Source organism: Schistocerca nitens, chromosome 10 (assembly GCF_023898315.1).
Source record: "Schistocerca nitens isolate TAMUIC-IGC-003100 chromosome 10, iqSchNite1.1, whole genome shotgun sequence".
Classification (NCBI taxonomy): Eukaryota; Metazoa; Arthropoda; class Insecta; order Orthoptera; family Acrididae; genus Schistocerca; species Schistocerca nitens.
In genome coordinates, this window is record NC_064623.1 from 23,433,037 (window position 1) to 23,457,320 (window position 24,284).

Below are 24,284 nucleotides of genomic sequence, written 5' to 3' on the forward strand. Positions count from 1 at the left end.
AGCTGCGTGACAACTCTGCTCGGAATGCGCTTCCATGTCAGCCGCCGCTTTGAAGGCTACAAGGGGCCGGAGATGGAATCTCCCACGATGTTCCGCAGAAAATTCTGCATATTTTCTACCAAAACTGGCTGAGAAAAACTGTTGCGTTGCTTATTGAATGACCCTCTGCATTATTGCTGCAGCACACACAGTATTTACATACGCCGGCACATTCTTTCTATTGTGCTGAATTTGACTTTCTTCTGTATTCAGATTTCTCGGGCATTGTGTATATTGTGTATCGTTTAAGTTTCAAGGGTTATTTTTGTCTACAGCATTAAGAGACATCTCTTACACTACTGGCCATTAAAATTGCTACACCACGAAGATGACGTGCTACAGACGGGAAATTTAACCGACGGGAAGGAGATGCTGTGTTATGCAAATGATTAGCTTTTCAGAGCATTTACACAAGGTTGGTGCCGGCGGCGACACTTACAACGTGCTGACATGAGGAAAGTTTCCAACCGATTTCTCATACACAAACAGCAGTTAGCGGCGTTGCCTGGTGAAACGTTGTTGTGATGCCTCGTGTAAGGAGGAGAAATGCGTACCATCACGTTTCCGACTTTGATAAAGGTCGGATTGTAGTCTATCACGATTGCGGTTTGTCGTATCGCGACATTGCTGCTCGCGTTGGTCGAGATCCAATGACTGTTAGCAGAATATGGAATCGGTGGCTTCGGGAGGGTAATACGGAACGCCGTGCTGGATCCCAACGGCCTCGTGTCACTAGCAGTCGAGATGACAGGCATCTTATCCGCACGGCTGTAACGGATCGTGCAACCACGACAGACGGGGACGTTTACAAGACAACAACCATCTGCACGAACAGTTCGACGACGTTTGAAGCAGCATGGACTATCAGCTCGGAGACCGTGGCTGCGGTTACGCTTGACGCTGCATCACAGACAGGAGCGCCTGCGATGGTGTACCCTGCGACGAACCTGGGTGCACGAATGGCGAAACGTGATCTTTTCGGATGAATCCAGGTTCTGTTTACAGCATCATGATGGTCACATCCATGTTTGGCAACATCGCGGTGAACGCACATTGGAAGCGTGTATGCGTCATCGCCATACTGGCTGATCACTCGGCGTGATGGTATGGGGTGCCATTGGTTACACCTCTCTGTCACCTCTTGTTCGCATTGACGGCACTTTGAACGGTGGACGTTACATTTCAGATGTGTTACGACCCGTGGCTCTACCCTTCATTCGATCCCTGCAAAACCCTACATTTCAGCAGGATAATGCACGATCACATGTTGTAGGTCCTGTACGGGCCTTTGTGGACACAGAAAATGTTCGACTGTTGCCCTGGCAATGGTGGCCGAGCAACTGGCTCGTCACAATACGCCAGTCACTACTCTTTATGAACTGTGGTATCGTGTTGAAGCTGCATGGGCAGCTGTACCTGTACATGCCATCCAAGCTCTATTTGACTCAATGCCCTGGCGTATGAAGGTCATTATAACGGCCAGATGGTGGTGGTGGTGGTTAGTGTTTAACGTCCCGTCGACAACGAGGTCATTAGAGACGGAGCGCAAGCTCGGGTTAGGGAAGGATTGGGAGGGAAATCGGCCGTGCCCTTTCAAAGGAACAATCCCGGCATTTGCCTGAAACGATTTAGGGAAATCACGGAAAACCTAAGTCAGGATGGCCGGAGACGGGATTGAACCGTCATCCTCCCGAATGCGAGTTCAGTGTGCTAACCACTGCGCCACCTGGCTTGGTATAACGGCCAGAGGTGGTTGTTCTGGGTACTGATTTCTCAGGATCTATGCACCCAAATTGGGTGAAAATGTAATCACATGTCAGTTCTAGTATAATATCTTTGTCCAATGAATACCCGTTTATCATCCGCATTTCTCGTTGGTGTAGCAATGTTAATGGCCAGTAGTGTATTTTGAGGCCACCCAGCCACAACTTACAGAGGTGCAGTTCCTGCAGCGTGTCAGGGCAGTGCCGCAAGAACGCCAGGTTCTCCAGGCCGGGGCACGTGACTGCCAGCGTCCGCAACTGGCCGAGCCCCTGCAACGCGTCGAGGCAGTGCGCCGAGAGCGAGTCCGCGTCCAACCACAGCTCTGTCAGATTCCGGCACAGCGGCAGGGCAGAGCCGATCACGTACTCTGCTTCACAGATAGGCGGATTCCCGGCTTTGGGCGTTCGTGTCCTGATGATCCGCAGCTTCCGGAGTGTCGAGAAATCGACTGTCGATCGAGAGGACAGGATGACCGCCGCGATGTCGAGTCTGGTCGACAGAGACTCGCACGTCAGCCTGGGACAGTCCCGCACGGCTGCCTTGTCGGCCACTGACAGATTCAGGTCGGGGTAGAAAATATCCAACGCGAATTCGCGGGCCGCTTCGACGAACACGTTCCGCAGTGGGGGCAGAGCGCTTAGGATGGCGCGCGATTCGGCTGATTCGCTCGGTCGCCCTGTGCTGACGTAGTTCTTGCCCCTCCACAGGTTGGTGAACCCCGTCACGATTGCGCGCCAACGCTCGCACACGGCGGCACACCGGCCCAGGTCGGGCACGGGCAGGAAGGAGAAGATGGACAGCAGAACTTCGTCCGGCAGGTTTGCTGCCATTTCTGCGAACAGAAATAAATTTACTAGTTTCACAAGCTGCGACACGGTCGCGGATTAGAACACTGATTCAGGAAGTCTAGAATAAATTTCTTTTATTTCCACCAATTTGGTCTTTAGACTACCGGCGTCGGTCAGCAATGACCATATCGAGATCTGCAGTGAAACATTGGGAAAAAAATACGACTACTGGACAGATTGCGTCTTCAAACAATAAAATACGCCACAACGAAAAATTACTTTCATGGATTGCAGACACACGCATTACGACGAGGCGCAACTGTTTTATCACCTGTCCAAAATGGATCGTTACAAAATATGCGCAAAAATCAACTTAGTATCGTCGCACATATTTTAAATATAGTTTAAACTAGGCCACAGTGCCAGCAGAGTCACACTGCCAATAGGGCTGATATTCATTACAAACTACAGCAAAATAGTCACAACAGGGGTTCGTTGGAAGTAGTGACAAAGCTATAAAATTTTACAGTAAGCAATAAATGGAGAGTACGCTTGGTAAAGTCTATAACGGGCTTGTCAAGTACATACGTTATTACAGTGATAACATGTTAAATTTAAATGTGTTTAAACGAGACAATTAAGCAATAATATGATTCTGAGACACTCTTATGGCCATTTTAGATAATTATAATTACTTGCTCAATAACAAGCTTATGGAGCAAATCAATATATATTACACAAGTGTGCAATGTGCATGCCGCTAAAACGAGTTCCAGTATGATCATGGGACTTACGTTGTGAGGTACCCCTCTATCCCTCCTCCATAAAGTGGGATCCCATTTTTTGTTTTAAGGGCGTGCTTTTGAAAATATAAGGGCTAGAAAGTTTCGCCTTCCAGAGTGTTCCAGACCATTCCACAATTATCTGGGATGTTCTGAAATGTTCGGGAATAGTCTCGAACATTCGGGGAGATTCCAGAATGTTCGCGAACTTCCCATATCACTGTGGAATATTTCAGAGCTCTGTCGAATGTTCTGGAACATTGTCGACCATTCGAAGCCTTTATGGTATGTTCTGGAATTCGCCACCGGTGGGGGTACCCATTGACAGGGGTATGTAAAGCAACACCCACCGTAGTTTCAAAAGTCAGTTCATCATCAGTGACGAAGGGAGGAACCGAAAAAGTGGTGCAGTGAGTGAACGAAAAACAGTGAAGTGTTAGTAGTCAAAGTTATACAGTGTCTGAATATAAATCGAAAACAAGATGTGTGAAGTATACTTTTTAACAAAAAGTTGATTTTATTTATATTTTAGACAATGCTCAAACGTAAAACAGGAGATCTTTCAGTTCTTTATCAGATTGGCGAAAACAAGAAGATTGGCGAAAAACGAAACAGACGAAGATCGTGAAGCATGTTTAAGTTCCCAACGAACGAGAATGAGCATCGTGAGAAGCAGAGAAACCGAAAAACAAAACGAATGGACTGAAGACTCATTCTTATACTGCAAACTCAAGCCAGCCATGTAAATTTCACCCTACGAGAAGCGCGGACGAGGACAACTAAATAGCAACAAACGAAGCATTCCACTAATAATAATAATAATAATAATAATAATAGACCCCGTGGAGGCCCGGGAAAAGAATAGGCCACCGGTATGTTCTGCCAGTCGTAAAAGGCGACGAAAAGAACAAACCACTGATAGGGTTAACCCCCCTTTTAGTGTGATTAGTTGGTTCAGGAAAGATAAAAGAAGCCTCGGAAAAGCGCCGTCATGGTCGGGGACGACGCTTGAACCTTATGCCCGCCAAAAATGGTAACGACACTGCTAGCCAACTGGAAAATGATTTAAATCCAAAGAGAGCTGTTTTGCAGGATAAGCTTCCTGCAACCACCCTAGAAGGAAAACAAAGACAGAGGATGAGATGGTCAGATGAAGTTAATCGACCTCATGTTCTGTTATTACCAAACAACAAACCTAGAAACCAACACAACTGGATACAGATCACAAGTATACACAATATTTATTACCAGATACCCAGAATTAAAATTTTTAACAGAAGAACGACTAGCTGATCAGATCCATGTAATAATCAAAAATAACAGGATACCCCAGTCAGAATTAGAAAACATCGAACAACAAGTACAACAAATACTGGAACAAAATAATGCTCAATCAGAAGAAGAAGAAAATACAGTAATGGACTCAAAGATCTCTGAGCAAACAAACAAAGAACAACACTCATCAGTTAAAAAATCAGAGGAAAATAAAATCTTAAGACAGCCACCAGAACAAGCGCAAATAGAACACAAAGCGACACACATGTTAGATATAGAAGAAAAATTTCAGCTGACATATATAGAATACAAACAACAAATACAGAAATTAGACCATTCTTGCATAGACCGCCAAATAACCCACAAATCGAAACAACAATAAAAACTATCAACACAATCATACACAACAAAATAAATGAAAACAACTATGGAAGAGTTACAACTACTGGTTTATATAGGAGCACTCACTACACTAAATATACAAACTAGGCAGAGATCAGAACCAACCAACACACAGAACCAGCATGGCATCACAGGCTACAGATCAGAATAGAAAAACCGAGAAAAGACATCGGACAGGTAACAATTTATAAGAAATGAAATGTCAGAAAAAAAAAACGAAAAAGGTTAGGTAAAATCTCACAACAAGAAGCGATAGAGCAATTAGATGAAAAGAAGCAGAAATTACAAGCATTGGCCAAACGACTTAGAAGATACAAAAAAAAGTGAAAATAGAATGAAGCAAAACCAAACATTCAACACAAACCAAAAGAAATTTTAGCAGACAATAGATAACACACACATTAAAATAGACAATCCACCAAACATAACAGACACAGAACACTTCTGGAGCAAAATATGGTCAAACCAGCTACAACATAACATGCACAGTGGACACAAGCAGAAACAGACACATACAAGGTGATACCACAAATGCCTGAAGTGATCATGTTGCAACATGAAGTCACCCGAGCAATTAATTCTATGCACAACTGGAAAGCCCTTGGAAAAAATAAAATAGCAAATTTCTAGCTGAAGAAGTCCACCTCAACACATTCACATCTAACTAAATTATTTAACAGTTACATTGCAGACCCATACACATTCCCTGATACACTTACACAAGGAATAACTTATCTGAAACCTAAAGATCAAGCAGACACAGCAAACCTAGCTAAATATCGCCCCATAACATGCCTACCAACAATATATAAAATATTAACTTCAGTCATTACACAGAAATTAATGACACATACAACACAGAACAAAATTATAAATGAAGAACAAAAAGGCTGTTGCAAAGGAGCACGAGGATGTAAAGAGCAACTAATAATAGTTGCAGAGGTGACATATCAAGCTAAAACTAAACAAAGGTCGGTACACTACGCATACATTGATTACCAGAAAGCTTTTGATAGTATACCCCACTCATGGTTATTACAAATATTGGAAATATACAAAGTAGATCCTAAATTGATACAGTTCCTAAACATAGTAATGAAAAATTGGAAAACCACACTTAATATCCAAACAAATTCAAATAATATCACATCACAGCCAATACAGATTAAGCGTGGAATATACCAAGGAGACTCATTAAGTCCTTTCTGGTTCTGCCTTGCTCTGAACCCACTATCCAACATGCTAAATAATACAAATTATGGATACAATATTACTGGAACATACCCACACAAAATCACACATTTGCTATACATGGATGATCTAAAACTACTGGCAGCAACAAATCAACAACTCAACCAATTACTAAGGATAACAGAAGTATTCAGCAATGATATAAATATGGCTTTTGGAACAGACAAATGTAAGAAAAATAGCATAGTCAAGGGAAAACACACTAAACAAGAAGATTACATGCTGGATAACCACAGCGACTGCATAGAAGCGATGGAAAAAACAGATGCCTATAAATATCTAGGATACAGACAAAAAATAGGAATAGGTAATACAAATATTAAAGAAGAACTAAAAGAAAATATAGACAAAGACTAACAAAAATACTGAAAACAGAATTGACAGCAAGAAACAAGACATAAGCTATAAATACTTATGCTATACCAATATTAACCTACTCATCTGGAGTAGTGAAATGGAGTAACACAGACCTAGAAGCACTCAATACACTTACACGATCACAATGCCACAAATATAGAATACATCACATACATTCAGCAACAGGAAGATTCACATTAAGCAGAAAGGAAGGAGGAAGGGGATTTATCGATATAAAAAACCTACATTATGGACGGGTAGACAATTTAAGAAAATTCTTTCTAGAACAGGCAGAAACTAGCAAAATACACAAAGCAATCACTCATATAAATACATCGGCTACACCACTACAATTTCATAACCACCTCTACAACCCTTTACATCACATATCAACAGATACGAAGAAAGTAAATTGGAAAAAGAAAACACTACATGGCAAGCACCCGTATCATCTAAAACAGCCACACATCGATCAAGACGCATCCAACACATGGCTAAGAAAAGGCAATATATACAGTGAGACGGAAGGATTCATGATTGCAATACAGCATCAAACAATAAACACCAGATATTACAGCAAGCATATTATTAAAGATCCCAATACCACAACAGATAAATGCAGACTTTGCAAACAACAAATAGAAACTGTAGATCACATCACAAGCGGATGTACAATACTAGCAAATACAGAATACACCAGAAGACATGACAATGTAGCAAAAATAATACATCAACAGCTTGCCTTACAACATAAACTTCTAAAACAACACGTTCCCACATGCAAGTATGCACCACAAAATGTACTGGAGAATGATGAATGCAAATTATACTGGAACAGAACCATTATAACAAATAAAACAACACCACATAACAAACCTGACATCATACTCACCAATAAAAAGAAGAAATTAACACAGCTAATCGAAATATCCATACCCAATACAACAAATATACAAAAGAAAAGAGGAGAAAAAAATTGAAAAATACATCCAACTGTCTGAGGAAGTCAAGGACATCTGGCATCAGGATAAAGTTGACATTATTCCAATTATACTATCAACTACAGGAGTCATACCACACAATATCCACCAGTACATCAATGCAATACAGCTACATCCAAACTTATATAGACAACTACAGAAATCCGCAATTATTGATAGATGTTCAATTACCAGAAAGTTCCTAAATGCAATGTAACACATACCGTACAGTTAAAAGGAAGTCACGCTTGATCAAGGTCCGCGTCACTTTCCATTTTTGACCAGACATAACGTCTGAGAAAAGAAAGAAATAATAATAATAATAATAATAATAATAATGATGATGAGCATATGGTATTGGTGGCCGGGAGACCCCTCGCGGGGCGGTTCGGCTAAGACCCGACGAAAGAATATAACTAACACAAACACGCCGTAAACTGAAAAATGGATAACATCTGCAACGCAAAAAAAAAAAAAATTCAGTAGAGAAACTCCACGATTCTACTACATGAATGGATTCGATTACCACCATTGGAAGTACCTCCGCAGGGAATTTCACATTACAACCGAGGAAACTCCAGAATAAAAACACTTTCTTCAAGATATAAAAGCGTACAACGTCTGCTTCCAGATGACTTATTTCGTTGCCACTCCGATCAACACTAAAAGAGATAAATCGATTTTTCTTCATGCCAACAAATCTATTAAAACATACGATCATTATTACCAATAACCATAAATTTCTGCACGTATATTTAATCGGAAATGAAGAGACGAATGTATCAACTATGCGCAAAATTCAATAGATTGAGACGAGAAGCAGTCCGAGATGTACAGAGGAACTTATGCGAATACTATCAGCTGATTCACATATTCAAGACAGCACTACACCGAATGGTTTCTAGTGACTATAAAGTTATAGTTCGATCCGACGTAACTCCACGTGGAGAACACGAAAGTCTATTTAATGCACAGCAGACGAAGTCACCATCGTAGTGAAAACACATGCTGTGACATAACTGCACAACGTAGAAGAGAACTACAACGCATTTTAGGGACACTCCCTTCATATGATGCCCACCAATATCCATTAAATTTCTGCACGGAGAGGACGGATGTCATTTTAATGTGAAACACATGCAACATTGAACAGGAGTAGAAAACAAAGGAGTCACTTCCAAGGAGTTCTATGCTTACAGCTTAATGATCAGAGACAATGAAACAATCACATTCTCAACACTCCCCGTTTATTCCAACAATTCCTGGTAGATATGTATGAAAAACAGAAGCACAGCGGATGCTTAACACAAGACTGAATCAGAATAAACTACGCACGGAAGAATAAATCCAGTTTCGAAATGCAATCACAAATGACAAACGTTGCCGAAATTGGAACAACGGTAATCTTACCCTCATCATACATAGGAAGTCCACGACATATGCACGAATACACTCAAGATGCCACGACTCACATAAGAAAATATGGACGGCCTGACCTCTTCGGAACATTCACATGCAACTCGTTGTGGCCAAACGCAAAGAACTTAGATACGGACAAGCTCACATGCATCGACACGACGTAATAGTCCGAGTTTTACGAGAAAACAAATAAGATTTATTGAAGTCATTACAAAATATCACATCTTTGGAAACCTTAGATGTTGAATGTACACCACAATCTCATATGGCTACGCGACAGAATTCATCCCATGGATATCGACAAAATCATCCAAGCTGTATTTCCCAGTCCACAAGATGATCCGGAACTGTAAGACATAGCACCGAAAAACATGAGTCACGAACCAGTTCGCTATATACGAGTGAAGGAGACTGTACAAAGAAAAAAAATCAAAACTTTACTTGGACGATACAAAATCCGTGGTTGATGGCTATCCCAAATATGAAAGACGATCACCTACCCAGAAACGGTGGTTTCACAGCAAAAATAGGAATACTATAGAAGAGATTCTCATGTACCAAATGGGAAGATACATAAACAGTAACAAAACAGCATGGCGGATTTTCGGTTTTCCCATAGACGAACGCGAACCATCTGTGCAACATCTAAAAGTACATTTGGAGTATGGAAAGATTTTAGTTCACGCAAGGTTTCGCCAGAAAGAGTGCAAGTGAACCACATCAGATCACAAAATTAACGGCTTTTTTACAAACTGTGGAACCGATGACCGCAGCAGTCTGGTCCCTTTAATCCCACAAACCAACCAACAACCTTTACAAACTGTGCCAAAGCGATCCACTGTCGAAAACATTGTCGACGTCCCTACCTATTATGCGTGAAACACAACAAAAATCTTCCAATGACGAAAACAAGGAATTCCAGTACAAGATCATCCAGGAATCAAAAATTGGCGCACCGGGCCGAGTATACGACGTAGATGTGAACAATTTCGAATGTTTTCATCTTCAGATGTTGCTACACGAAATACTGGGAACAAAAAGGTACACCCTGGCGGAAGCCGCCAACCTCCGACATACCATACGTTCCAGCAGCTTACAGAGATCGTTGGTGAGGCTGATGGGCCGATAGCTACCCACATCAAGAGGGTTTTTACCGGGTTTGAGCACCGGAATGATGGTGCTCTCCCGCCATTGCGATGGAAAGACGCCATCGCACCAGATCCAGTTGAAGATGAGGAGGTATCACTTGTAGTCAGATGAGATATGTTTAATCATCTGGCTGTGGATCCGATTAGGCTCAGGAGATGTGTCAGGGCAATGTGCAAGGGCCCTGAGGAGCTGCCACTCTGTAAATGGGGCGTTATAGGATTCACTGTGGCGTGTAGTGAATGAGAGGACGTTCCATTCCAGCCGCCGTATGAGAGTGCGAAAGGCCGGGGGGTAATCCTCCAATGCAGAGGCTCCAGCAAAGTGCTCGGCAATGGCGTTTGCGTCGGTAGACAACACGCCATTTATGGTAACACCAGGAACGCCTGTTGGGGCCTGGTACCCGAAAAGACGTTTGATCTTTGCTCAGACTTGGGAAGGTGACATGTGGCACCCAAAGGTCGAGACATATATCTCCCAACACTCTTGCTGCTGTCATGTGATAAATTGGCGAACGGGCATAGAGTCGTTTAAAGGCTGTGAGGTGCTTCAGGGAAGGATGCCGCTTATGCCACTGTAGAGCTCGCCAACACTCCTCAATTGCTTCGGCGACTTCCGGCGACCACCAAGGGACTGCCTTGCGCGTCGGGCGCCCTAAAGAGCGAGGGATCACGTTTTCTGCCACAGAAACAATTGTTGTAGTCAGCTGCTCAACAATCACATCGATGTTACCGAGTGGGGGAGATTCAACGGTGACAGCAAAGGTTACAGTTTCCCAGTCCACCTTGTTTAAAGCCCATCTGGGCAGTTGTCCGAGGGCCTCATGCTGGAGCAGTGACAGGAAGATGGGGAAGTGGTCACTACTACACAGGTCATCATGTGCTCTCCAGTGGAAAGATGGGAGAAGTCCTGGGCTGAAAATTGATAAAGCAATGGCCGAGTAACTACCATGAGCCACACTAAAATGTGTGGCAGCCCCACTATTTAAGAGGCAGAGGTCGAACAGACAGTAAAGCGTCGACATCTCTGCCTCGGCCAATAAGCACAGTGCCACCCCACAAAGGGTTATGGGCATTAAAATCTCCCAGAAGTAGGAAATGTTAAGGGAGTTGATCAATCAGTGCAGCTAATACATTCAGGCAACATCTGGAGGAAGATATACATTGCAGTTATTTCCTGCGTTGTCATTCTTTTTGTTTTTTGTTTTTGTTTTGGTTTTAGGGCGCAAAACTGCTATGGTCATTAGCGCCCAGCCCGTGACTTAGGAAACAGTAAAAAAACCGAAATTGAAAACCAGCAGCAATGGGAACAAAGTCATAAAATTGGAGAAACTAAAAGCAGAAGGAAGGCTTAAAAATCCACTACAGAAAGGGGTTGGTTGTCCCCAAAAAAAGCTTCAAATGACTGACGTCATTTCACTGGCACTAATGAACTGGAGAACGCGGTCGGCTGAGAGAGTGTCATCTGCTAAAATCGACGATAGATCAGGCGATAGCTGCAGACGGGAGCGTAACGGATTAAAATAGGGGCATTCAATTAAAAGGTGTCTTACCGTTCACAGCTTAGAGCAGTGGGGACAGAGTGGGGGAGGATCGCCGCTTAAAAGATGTCGATGGCTAAAAAGACAGTGCCCTATCCGGAGTCTAGTTAAAATTACCTCCTCCCGACGACGCGTTCGGGAGGAAGAGGTCCAAGCGCAAGGAAGAGCTTTCACTTCCCGCAATTTATTATGGGGAAGTGTTGACCAATGCGCGTGCCATAAATGAACAACACGACGACATAAAACGCTCCGTAGACCGCCGAAAGGAATCGATACAATAGCTGGCCGAAGAAGAGAGACTGCAGCCTTGGCTGCAATATCGGCCGCCTCATTTACACAGATACCAATGTGTCCCGGGAGCCAGAGGAACGCCACCGAGACGCCCCCCAGGTGGAGCAAGCGCAGACAGTCCTGAATCCGGTGGACCAGAGGGTGCACAGGATAAAGAGCTCGGAGACTGAGGAGAGAGCTGAGAGAATCTGAGCAGATAACGTACTGTATCCGCTGATGCCGGCGGATGTAGTGGACAGCCTGGAGAACAGCGTAAAGCTCCGCAGTATAAACCGAACACTGGTCGGGAAGCCGAAAGTGATTTGGGGTGTCGCCACTCCCTACACCTAACGATGTTTTCGAGCCGTCGGTGTAAATAAATGTGGCGTCCGTCATTTGTGCACATAGAGCAGCAAATGCCCGACGATAAACAAGTGAAGGGGTACCATCCTTGGGAAATCGACAAAGGTCACGGAGCAGACAGATCCGGGGACGGAGCCAAGGCGGTGCTGTACCCCAAGTTGTCAAGAAGGTTTTAGGAAAGCGGAAGGAAAGAGAATGGAGCAGTTGACGGAAGCGAACTCCCGGGGATAGTAGGGAGGAGGAGCGGCCTGCATACCCTACATCAAAGGAGGCGTCGAAAAAAAGGTCATTGGCTGGATTAGCAGGCATGGAAGACAGATGGCTAGCATAACGACTCAAGACTGCTCGCCGATTGGACAGCGGAGGTTCAGCAGTCTCAGCATAAAGGCTTTCCACAGGGCTGGTGTAAAAAGCTCCAGACACTAAACGTAATCCACGGTGGTGGATAGAGACGCCGAAGAATAGACGGCCGAGCAGAGGAGTAGACTATGCTTCCATAATCCAATTTCGAGCGCACTAAGGCGCGATAGAGGCGGAGAAGGACCACTCGGTCCGCTCCCCAGGAGGTACCATTCAGGACACGGAGGGTGTTAAGGGATCGCAGACAGCGAGCCGAAAGATAGGAAACGTGGGAGGACCAGCACAGTTTTCTGTCAAACGTAAGACCCAAGAAGTTAGCGACGTCTGAAAACGGAAGGTTGACAGGACCTAGATGTAAGGAGGGCGGAAGAAACTCCTTACGTCGCCAAAAATTAACACAAACGGTCTTACTGGGAGAGAAACGGAAGCCGGTTTCGATTTGGAGGCGATTGAGACATCTTTGAAGACGTCGTTCAAGAAGAATGGTCCGTTGAGAGCTGTAGTAGATCGCAAAATCGTCCACAAAGAGGGAGCCCGAGACATCAGGAATGAGACAATCCATAACTGGATTTATGGCGATGGCAAACAGTACAACACTCAGCACGGAGCCCTGGGGTACCCCGTTTTCTTGGGAGAAAGTACGGGAGAGAGTAGTGTTCACCCGCACCCTACATGTGCGCTCTGCCATAAATTCGCGAAGAAAAAGGGGTAGCCGACCTCGAAAGCCCCAAGAGAACAGTGTGCGGAGGATGCCTGTCCTCCAACAGGTATCGTATGCTTTCTCCAGATCAAAAAATATTGCTACTGTTTGGCGTTTCCGGAGAAAATTGTTCATGATATAAGTGGAGAGAGCAACAAGATGGTCAACTGCAGAACGATGCTTTCGGAATCCGCATTAGGTAGGTGTTAAAAGACTGCGGGATTCCAGCCACCACGCTAGACGGTAATTCACCATACGCTCCAAAACCTTACAGACACTACTCGTGAGAGAAATGGGGCGATAGCTAGAGGGGAGATGTTTGTCCTTTCCAGGTTTCGGAACAGGAACGACGATAGCTTCCCGCCATTGTCAGGGAAAAGTACTGTCGGTCCAAATTCGATTATAAAGGCGAAGAAGGTAACGCAGACTGGGTTGATAAATGCAGCAACATTTGGACATGGATACCATCCGGTTCTGGGGCGGAGGAGCGAGAAGAAGAGAGTGCATGTTGGAGTTCCCGCATGGAGAAAACAGTATTATAGCTTTCGCGATTTTGAGAGGAGAAAGCAAGAGGTCGCACTTCCGCTGCACGTTTCTTCGGGAGAAACGCTGGCGGGTAATTGGAAGAGCTCGAAATCTCAGTAAAGTGCTGACCCAACGAGTTAGAAATTGCGACGGGGTCCACGAATGTATCATGCGCGACAGTGAGCCCAGATACCGGGGAGAAACTAGGCGCGCCTGAGAACCGTCGAAGCCGACTCCAAACTTCCGAGGAGGGAGTGAGGGTGTTTAAATGAGCTAATAAAGGATTTCCAGCTTGCCTTCTTGCTATCGCGGATGACACGACGGCATCGCGCACGGAACTGCTTATAGCAGATACAGTTGGCCATAGTAGTATGGTGGCGGAAAACGCGGAGAGCACGTCGCCGCTCACGTATTGCATCACGGCATGCCTCGTTCCACCAAGGAACTGGGGGGCGCCGGGGCAATTCGGAGGTGCGTGGTATTGAATGTTCCGCAGCTGTAAGAATAACGTCGGTAATATGGGTGACATCGTCGACGCTGGGAAAGTGACGGTCATCGAATGTCGCTAGAGACGAAAAAAGTGTCCAATCAGCTTGGGCAAACTTCCAGCGTCGCGGGCGCATATATGGCAGTTGAGGTTGCAGTCTAAGGACACATGGAAAGTGGTCACTCGAGTGTGTATCATCAAGGGCGAACCATTCGAAGCGCCGAGCTAGCGGAACAGTACCGACCGCAAGGTCCAAATGTGATAAATTTGTCGTGGAGGCAGACAAAAATGTGGGGACACCAGTGTTGAGGCAAACTAGATCCGCTTGGTGGAAGACGTCTAGCAATAGTGAGCTACGTGGACAAGGATGTGGAGATCCCCAAAGCGGGTGGTGGGCATTGAAGTCCCCAACCAGCAAATAGGGGGGTGGAAGCTGACCAAGAAGATGAAGGAGATCAGCTCGTGCCATTGGTGTGGACGATGGAATGTATACAGTACAAAGAGAGAACGTGTATCCGGAAAGGGAAAGACGGACGGCGACAACTTGGAAGGAAGTGTTTAAGTGGATTGGGTGATGATGGAGAGTATCATGGAGAAAAATCATGAGTCCTCCATGTGCTGGAGTGCCTTCAACAGAGGGGAGATCATATCGGATGGACTGAAAATGAGGGAGAACAAAGCGGTCATGGGAAAGCAGCTTTGTTTCCTGAAGACAGGAGATGACCGGCGAGTAGGATTGTAAGAGGATCGACAATTCATCCCTATTGGCTCGAATGCCGCGGATATTCCAGTGGATAATGGACATAGGGTGAACAGAAAATGGAGGAACGTGACCAAGGGTGCTGTCAACTCAAAGACTGCTCAGAGCTTGCGACCGACAGCATGGAATGGCATTCAGCCGAAGGCAGAAGATCCTGATCCATAGGTTGGTCAGGAGCAGCTCCTGCCACCGGCGATCGGCCGGTTGACCAGCCACCATCAGTGCGCCTTGGCGACACAGAAGACGGCCGAGGGCGATTTCCGCCAAGTGGTGCTGTAGATGGGACACGCCTTGGTGGAGAAGGAGAGGAACTGGGTTTCTTTGTAGCTTTCTTGGAAGTATGATGTTTAGATGAAGGACGAACCGATGGTTGTGAAGTTGCGGTGCGTAAAAACTCTTCACGAGTATGCTCTTTTTTGGAAGTCTTGGTGTCTGTCTTTTGGGCTCGAGATTTAGCAGAACCCGACGAAGGGTGAGCCATAGAGTGGGCAGGCGAAAGTGGTGAGGTTGAACGGGCGATCTTTGCGCTGGCCGATCTGACGACCGTGGCACTAAAGGTGAGGTCGCAAGTCTGTGTGGCCGCCTCCTTTGTTGGCCAAGGAGAACCAAGGACAGTGCTGTATTTTCCTGTTTGAGGCACGGTGGGCTGACGACTGGTGAATAATTTTCGAGCAGCAAAGGTCGACACCTTTTCCTTCACTCTGATTTCCTGGATGAGCTTTTCGTCCTTAAAAACGGGGCAATCTCGAGAGGAAGCAGCGTGGTCACCCATACAGTTGATGCATCGAGGGGATGGAGGTGGACCAGCACCCTCATGGGCATCCTTGCCACACGTAACACATTTGGCTGGATTGGAACAGGACTGGCTGGTGTGATTGAACCGCTGACATCGATAGCAACGCGTAGGGTTTGGGACGTAAGGGCGAACGGAAATTATCTCATAGCCTGCTTTGATTTTCGATGGGAGTTGAACTTTGTTAAATGTCAAGAAGACAGTGCGGGTTGGAATGATCTTCGTGTCAACCCTTTTCATAACTCTATGAACAGCCGTTACGCCCTGGTCAGACAGGTAGTGCTGAATTTCTTCATCAGACAATCCATCGAGGGAGCGTGTATAAACGACTCCACGCGAAGAATTTAAGGTACGGTGCGGTTCCACCAGGACAGGGAAGGTGTGGAGCAGAGAAGTACGCAGCAATTTTTGTGCCTGGAGGGCACTGACTATTTCTAACAACAGGGTGCCATTTCGTAATCTGGAACAAGACTTTACAGGACCTGCAATTGCGTCGACACCTTTCTGAATAATGAAAGGGTTGACTGTGGAGAAGTCGTGACCTTCGTCAGACCGAGAAACAACAAGGAACTGTGGCAACGATGGAGGAACTGTCTGTGGCTGAGACTCAGTGAACTTACGTTTGTGAGCAGACATAGTGGAAGGTGAGGAAACCATTGCGGAAGAATCCCCCATGATTACCGGCGTCTCCGATAGCGCGCTCCTCCCTTGTGGGGGCCCTCACTGAGGGCACTCCCACCTTAGGTGATTGTTCACACCTCAGGTCACACCTCCCGACAAATGGACGGAGGGACCAATCGCCACTTTCGGAAGGTATCAGCTCGGGTAATCACCCCTCCCTGGGCCTGGCCGTTACCAGGGGGTACGTACGTGTCCTACCTGTCTACCCGGGGCGGGGAATTACGCGTTACCCCGTCACCGGCTATGCATGGAAGTGTGTGGGTCGGCCTTCAGACACGCACAGGGAGGAAAAAAAGAGAAAGGGAAAGGAAAGAAGAGGGGGTCTCAAACGCCGCAGCGGAGAGAAGGGCAAAGAGAAGAGGGAAGGAAAAGAGAAGGACAGAGGAAGGACGAAGACTTGCAAGTGTAGAAAGCAAGGAATCTGTAACAGTTTCGAGCGTCCATCTCCAGACGTAGGCACAAACCATACTCCCAGTGGGGGAGAAAGGGAAGGAAAGAGCCAAAGGGGGGGGGGGGCGAAGATGGGGGACGAGGAAGGATGCGGAAAGGGAAGGTATGCAGCCCGGAAAGGAAGGAGGGCCACATTAGCTCGCTACGCACGTGTCCACAAAAGAGTTGTGGACCCCCTGGGGGGGCTTTTGGGCTATTCAGCCACTTTTTCCCACTAGCAAAAACCTGGGAAGGGAGTGACCCAAGGGACCCCTTCCTAGTGAGAGAAGCCAAAGAAGACTTACACTTCTCCAGCTTAGAAGTGGGGACAGACATCCCTGATGGTTGGGGGGGGGGGAGGGGTTGCTCCTGAAGTAGGTGGTGCAGGAAGGGAGGGAAATGTCCGCACCATCAAGGGGCAGGTGTAGTCTTCCAGCTCTGAGGGGTGACTGGGGTTAGGGGAGGTGATGGTGCCAGAACCGTTCTAGCGGCGATGTAAGATGATGTCATGTGCTTAGGATGCAGGCATTCAAATTTTCTCTTAGCCTCAGTGTGGGTCAGTCGGTCCAGGGTCTTTTACTCCATGATTATCCTTTGTTTCTGGAGAATCCTGCAGTCTGGCAAGCAAGACGAATGGTGCTCTCTGCAGTTGACACAGATGGGAGGCGGGGCACATGGAGTATTGGGATGTGATTGGCGTCTGCAATCTTGACATGTGATGCTGGAAGTACAGTGGGAAGACATATGGCTGTACTTCCATCACTTAAAGCACCGCTTGGGGGAGGGATATAGGGATTTACATCACAGTGGTAGACCATTAGCTTGACCTTTCGGTCAATTTATCACCCTCAAAGGCCGAGAAGGATGCACCGGTGGTGAACTGGTCGTCGGACTGCAAAAGAAGGTCTCTGTGAAATATGATACCCTGGACCATATTTGAGGTCTTATTGGCCTGATGGTTACAGTAACATCCCCCAGCTTGTCACAAGCGAGTAACGCCTGTGATTGGGCAGAGGGTTTTGATCAAGACTCACCCATATCTCATTTTGGACAAGCCCTTCACCTCCCCAGACGTGTCCTCTAAAAGCTCAACAAAAATTGAGGTTTCATCATCATGAAAGATTTCCCATCAGCGCTTTAACATACAAGGTACTGGGGTGAATAAGATCTGCTGCCATCCTTATCCTGACGTTCCTCCCATGGTGTGACCAGGGAGGGGAATGATTTGGAACCATACTTCTGTGGTTTGAATTGAGCTCATGAACACTTAGAGACTGCTTGTGTTTCACCACCAGCAAGGGATGATTGACTATGCTTCATCGCGTGTCATCCACCCTGATGCCACCCATCTGACCATGGGCGCCACCCAGCCACAGCAAGGGCCACCTGGCAGGATGGCAATTGCTGGGAGTCCCAATGCCACAGGGGGATGGGCATCTACCCCTTGGCATACGTGGGGAGTTAACGGCGCAGGCATCAGCAGAGCGATCTCTGTGTGGTCAGGGGGCTACAATCAACAGGGTACATGGCGGCCCCACAACAACGGACTGGCTACCGTGCTGGACATCAGGTGCAAAGAAGTCCACGGTCATCGTCGATGCAGAAAGCGACACTGCATAGTGCATGGTGGAAAACGCACCCAGGAAGGTGTCCTCACCCAAGAGATGGAGAATGGGTGGGACTGCAATGCGACGACGAAAAAGTGGGCTAAAGATCTCAATGCATGACGGACACGATGCACCATGTGAGGCACCCTTCCCCAACTGGCTCGCTCTTCGGGAAAATTTCGAAGAGTGGAGGTCAAACCCTACAGGAGACCATCACTTAAAGGCCGAAGCGTGTGAAACTCCTTTTAGTCGCCTCCTACGACAGGCAGGAAGACCTTGGGCCTATTCTTAACCCCGGAATTGCAGGGGAAAGTACCCTACGACACGCCGTTCCAAGAGAAGTATAATAAAATGTTGCAATCACTTAAGATTATATCACGTTAATGAAGTTTATTACAAAAACAGAGAAATAATCGCAGGAGTAAAACGAAAAACTTAAGAAAATGGAACAAATCTGTGATGTAGTCTGTACTATGTGACGGCAGGGCAACAGACTTTCAACCATTGATATAAAACATTGTCAAATAAAGCAAAGTAGACATTGGGTGCAAAATCGTATTGTTAATTGAGCACTTTTGCTGGCTTTATAAATTTCAAGCTCTTCCAATATATAGAGAGCACGACCTTTTTGCGCTCTATGGAAAATACGGATTCTTTTCTCACTAATCCCTATAGCATGGCGTTTTTTTATTGTTTTAAAACGTAATTTGTCCAGTAGTTGTGTTTCACTCCCTATCGTTTGTTATGGAGCTGGAGACGGGCATTGCTGACCGAAACTAGTAGTCTAAGGACAAAAGACTTCGTAATCTTGGCGGAAATTAAAGAAATTTGTTCTAATGTACTAGTCACTTATCGGAATAAGTATGACTGCGAGTTTTAAAGACGTCTGTTTCATTTGCAGTATGTCTGTGTATGTGCTACAGAACGATGTTGAGAATTATGTGAATTGGTAACGAATGAGGAAGCTCTGTACAGGATCTGTGAAGAAAGGAACATAGTTAACACTGACAAGAAGAAGGGACAGGATGACAGGACATGGGTTAAGAATCGAGAGCTGTGGAGGGTCAAAACTGTAGGTGAAGACCGCAACTGAAAAACACCAAGCAAATAAATGAGTATGTACGACTTATGTTCAGCTCTGCAATGAACACACTATGTGATCATGGCATTAAATGGTGTTCCAAGCCAGCAGGAGGCATGGAAGTGTATTCCACCTTATCTATCGTCTTAGAGCCATCAGTGTAGAAGATGGTGGCACCCTGGACTCAGCGAGGATGGAGCATACAAGACGCCGGAATATCATAGCGGTGACAGATCTTATGGCCCTGTAATAGGTCGGTCCTAATCCGTGGTTGAGGCACCATCCAGGGAGGGGTGTGGGAGGAAATACATGGGGAACTTCACAGTGAGTGAAAATGGAGGGATCTTCATATAGGGAAGTGGGACACCTTCCAACCGGCAGTCCCACCCGAGGGTAGCAATTAGGAGCGAGACATATTTGCAAAAAGGATGGGATAGATGGGATAGTCAAGGAATTGCCGAATGGCGATTGTGTAAAAAACCAGGAAGTGGATCCGACAAATTTGTAGAGGGGGAATCTCCGCTTCTGCAAGGAGACTGTCGACAGGACTTGTTTGAAAGGCACCAATGGCCAGATGCACCCCACAATGATGTACAGGGTCAAGTAGTTTCTGTAACAGTTTCCAGTGAAGGTTTATGAACAAATCAAGTGTGTTTAATTGGTGTATGGAGTTAAGTGGAGACAAAACAAATGCTCATGACGAACAACGGAGCAGAAGACGTTCCATTTTCACTTATGAGATAGCGTAAAAAAATTGAGGAAGCTGTTTGTGAAGGGCTGCCGATTGACAGATGACAGAACAGCAGAAGAAAAATCGAGCCCGTAGTGCCCCAATATTTCTTGAGTGACTCGACTTGCAAGGTGAGGATTTTCTGAGCTGTATTGTGACTGGAGATGAAGTGTGGGTGGCTCATTAAACGCCTGAGACAAAAGGATAGTCGTAGAGTAGCGTCACATCAAATCCCCATCTGCCAAAAAATTCAAAACCACAATTTTGGGCAAAAGATGATGGCGTCATTGTTTCGGGACCGAAAAGGCATAATTTTGGTGAAATGTTTGCCTCATGGAGACCTACAATGCACAACGATATTGTGGAACCCAAAAAAACTCAAAAGGAGTATTCAAAACAAAAGTAAGGGAATGCTGGCGAGAGTAGTGTGCATGTAGCACGACAACGCCCATCCTCACACAGTCTTACCCACTGAGGTGCTCTTTGAGTCATATGGTTGGGATTTTGGACCAACCCCCACATCCCCTCGATTTGGCGCTTTTGGGTTACTTTTTCACATCCCGCAAGGCACACATGAATGGAATAAAACTTTCAACAGATGAACAGATACGGAAAGAGGTTCTCAAGTGGGGGAAGAAGCTCTGAGTTCTTCGAGGAGCGCATGAAGAAGCTTGTGCCACGGTTCACAGCCTGCACTGACTGGGATGGCGGTTATCACTTAAATTAAAGAATCTGGTACACCATGTGAACATGCCTCTTAGGTTGCAAATGCTGCTCTGAGCTGAAGAGATTGGCACAGGAGAGGAATCTGTGATAGGCCAAATCAAACGCCTATGCTGTCATGGTTTCCAGCAAGAACATTCGCAGGCAGGGCATACAGTGACAGAGGTAACTAGTGCATTTTCACATCGCCCCCAACAGGTGAGGCAGCCCACCCAGGTGGACTTGAAACGCGAAAGATGCGTCTAAACATTCGCAGACCAGAGGTTGAGCATGAGGTACTACAGCAAACAAATCAAACCTATATTAAAATTATCTAAAAATTAAAGAAACTGGACCACTTAGAACAAAATTATTGAATGAATTACACACATCAAAAAAAGCTTTGCATCACGGCGGTTCCCAGAACTCCTGAAGATAAACGTTGACTCCGGTATTGTATCACAGACGCAGTCCCTTTGACTGTTCAGATACGTCACTAAACCCGTCCAAAAATGCGAACAACCACGCTCGATCAGCGCCTATTAGATGAAGCGGGTCCGACAACCCATCAGTTCCAGCAGTCATTCCACCAGGAAGGAGGTACACGGCTCGTGTTGTCTGTAGTTCAACCGTGTCTAGAAGGTCAATGCCGCGGTTCAATCGTGTTCGCACTTTGTGCCAAGAAGGGATCCCGACAAGGGAAGTGTCCAGGCGCCTCAGAGTGAACCAAAGCGATGTTGTTCGGGCATGGAGGAGATATAGAGAGACAGGAACTGTTGGTGAGATGCCTCGCTCAGGCCGCCCAAGGGCTACTACTGCGGTGGATGACCCCCCCATATATATATATATATATATATATATATATATATATATATATATATATATATATATATATATATATATATATTATGGCTCGGAGGAACCCTAACTCCACCATGTTGAATAATGCTTTTCGTGCAGCCACAGGACGTCGTGTTACGACTTAAACTGTGCGCAATGGGATGCATGATGCGCAACTTCGTTCCCGACGTCCATAGCGAGATCCATCTTTGCAACCACGACAGCATGCAGCGCGGTACAGATGGGCCCACTAACATGCGGAATGGACCGCTCAGGATTGGCATCACGTTCCCTTCACCGATGAGTGTCGCATATGCCTTCAACCAGAAAATCATCAGACACGTGTTTGGAGGCAACCCGGTCAGGCTGTACAGTGTGTCTAAGGCGTTCAGCAACAATATCGGCAGCATATTGGCGAGGCTTCCGTCTTCACAGACGACAATTCGCGTGCACATCTTGTAAATGACTTCCTTCAGGATAACGACATTACTCGACTTGAGTGGCCAGCATGTTCTCCAGACAGGAACCGTATCGAACATGCCTGGGATAGATTGAAAAGGACTATTTATGGACGATGTTACCCACCAACCGCTCTGCGGGATCTACACCGAATTGCCGTTGAGGAGTGGGACAATCTGGACCAACAGTGCGTTGATGAACTTGTGAATAGGTTGCCACGACGAATACAGGCATGCATGAGTGCAAGAGGACGTGCTACTGAGTATTGGAGATACCCATATGTACAAGAATCTGGGCCACCAGCTCCGAAGGTCTCGCTGTACTGTGGTACAACATGCAATGTGTGATATTCATGAGCAATAAAAATGGCGGAAATGTTTATGTTAATCCCTGTTCCAATTTTCTGTACATGTTCCGGAACTCACGGAACCGAGGTGATGAAAACTTTTTTGATGGATGTATTTGACAACAACAAGGATAGTAAGCTGCAGCTTGCCGTGCATTGTTGACAATTACACAGCGACATGTTCCTCTTAAGAGTGTGGTATCCAACTCACCTGCGAAACAAGTATTAAGGACAGGGGTGAATGAGGCCAATCGGCGGGCAGAAGCTAATTACCCTGACCTATACTCATTTTTAGGCACTTGCCCTTCCTCAGTCCAAGGTAAAAGCCAATTACCCACCATCCCTAGAGCTGGTATGGGAAACCGATCAATTAAAACCGATACCGATATTTTACTTCTAAATAACCGGTACTTTTCGGTATTTGTCTCGTTTATAACATGATTTTTATTTTTACAAATAACGAAAAAAAAAACGTGAATATCAATTCGCCATAGCAGTAACGCTAAAATTTATCGTTTTTAAATAAACCTTTTTAAAGCTCAAATAAGGGTTATTCGTAAAATTTGCATTGCTTTGAAATATTGCGTTATAGAGAATGTGAAAGTCATCAGTGTTATTTTTATAGAAATATCGAGAGAAATGTGCAAGAAACAAATTGTTGAGGCAATAACGTACTTGTTACCCTGTGGCGCGGCCTATTAGATGGTACAATGTACATCCAGTGTTGGAGACTTCTCCCATCTGATGCAGTTGCTCACTGCCCAAGTCTGACATCAGCAACGTAATCCATTCTTGGAAGTTTTTACGAAGTGCCGCATCGATGGAGAACAACGCTCTATTTGCTTTAAAAGATGAAAAACAAGGAGGAGTCACAAACAAACTTGTGACCTGGTAAAAGTTCTTCCATAGTTTACAATCAAAATAGAAAACAGCAAATCTACTGTGTGTCTACATAACATGCCTTTATCTCCTTGTGTCCCTTGAAAAGGACAAATTAACACCAAAAATAGAGTTCAACCTCCGTTTTCACCCTTTAGCACTGACCATTCGTAATGCCCAAGTAGTGGTATGATGCCAGATTACAACATGATTTTTAGCAGAGTTTCAAAAACTCAGAATCAGTAGGAGAATAAAAGTCATCTTTGTAGTATTCAGCCACTTAACACTTTTCAAGAATAGCGGTGAACGGCGAGCAGACTTAGTTTTTTTTTGTTTACCTGTTTAATAACCTGATTCTAGGTATCTTGAAACTGAGGGAGACAAAATTCTTCAGTCTTCGTTCTATTTCTACCTTTGTTACAGGAAATAATAGGAATAAAAACAGGAAACCGGTTGCTTCAGAAACCGTTCATTGTGAGCAGTTATAATAGATTAAACAGGTGTTTAAAAAACCCATAAACCGCAAACC

General features: G+C 45.5%; 1 protein-coding gene across 1 annotated transcript in view; it reads left to right on the forward strand.

Annotated features, from left to right (window-relative positions):
- The first annotated feature begins 17,220 nt into the window (after window positions 1-17,220).
- LOC126209816 (mucin-3A-like) overlaps window positions 17,221-24,284 on the forward strand; it is a 43,550-nt gene continuing 36,486 nt past the window's right edge. Inside the window, exon 1 of the mRNA XM_049938949.1 lies at window positions 17,221-17,235. Coding sequence (XP_049794906.1) covers window positions 17,221-17,235 — 15 coding nt within the window. The remainder of the gene's footprint in view (window positions 17,236-24,284) is intronic.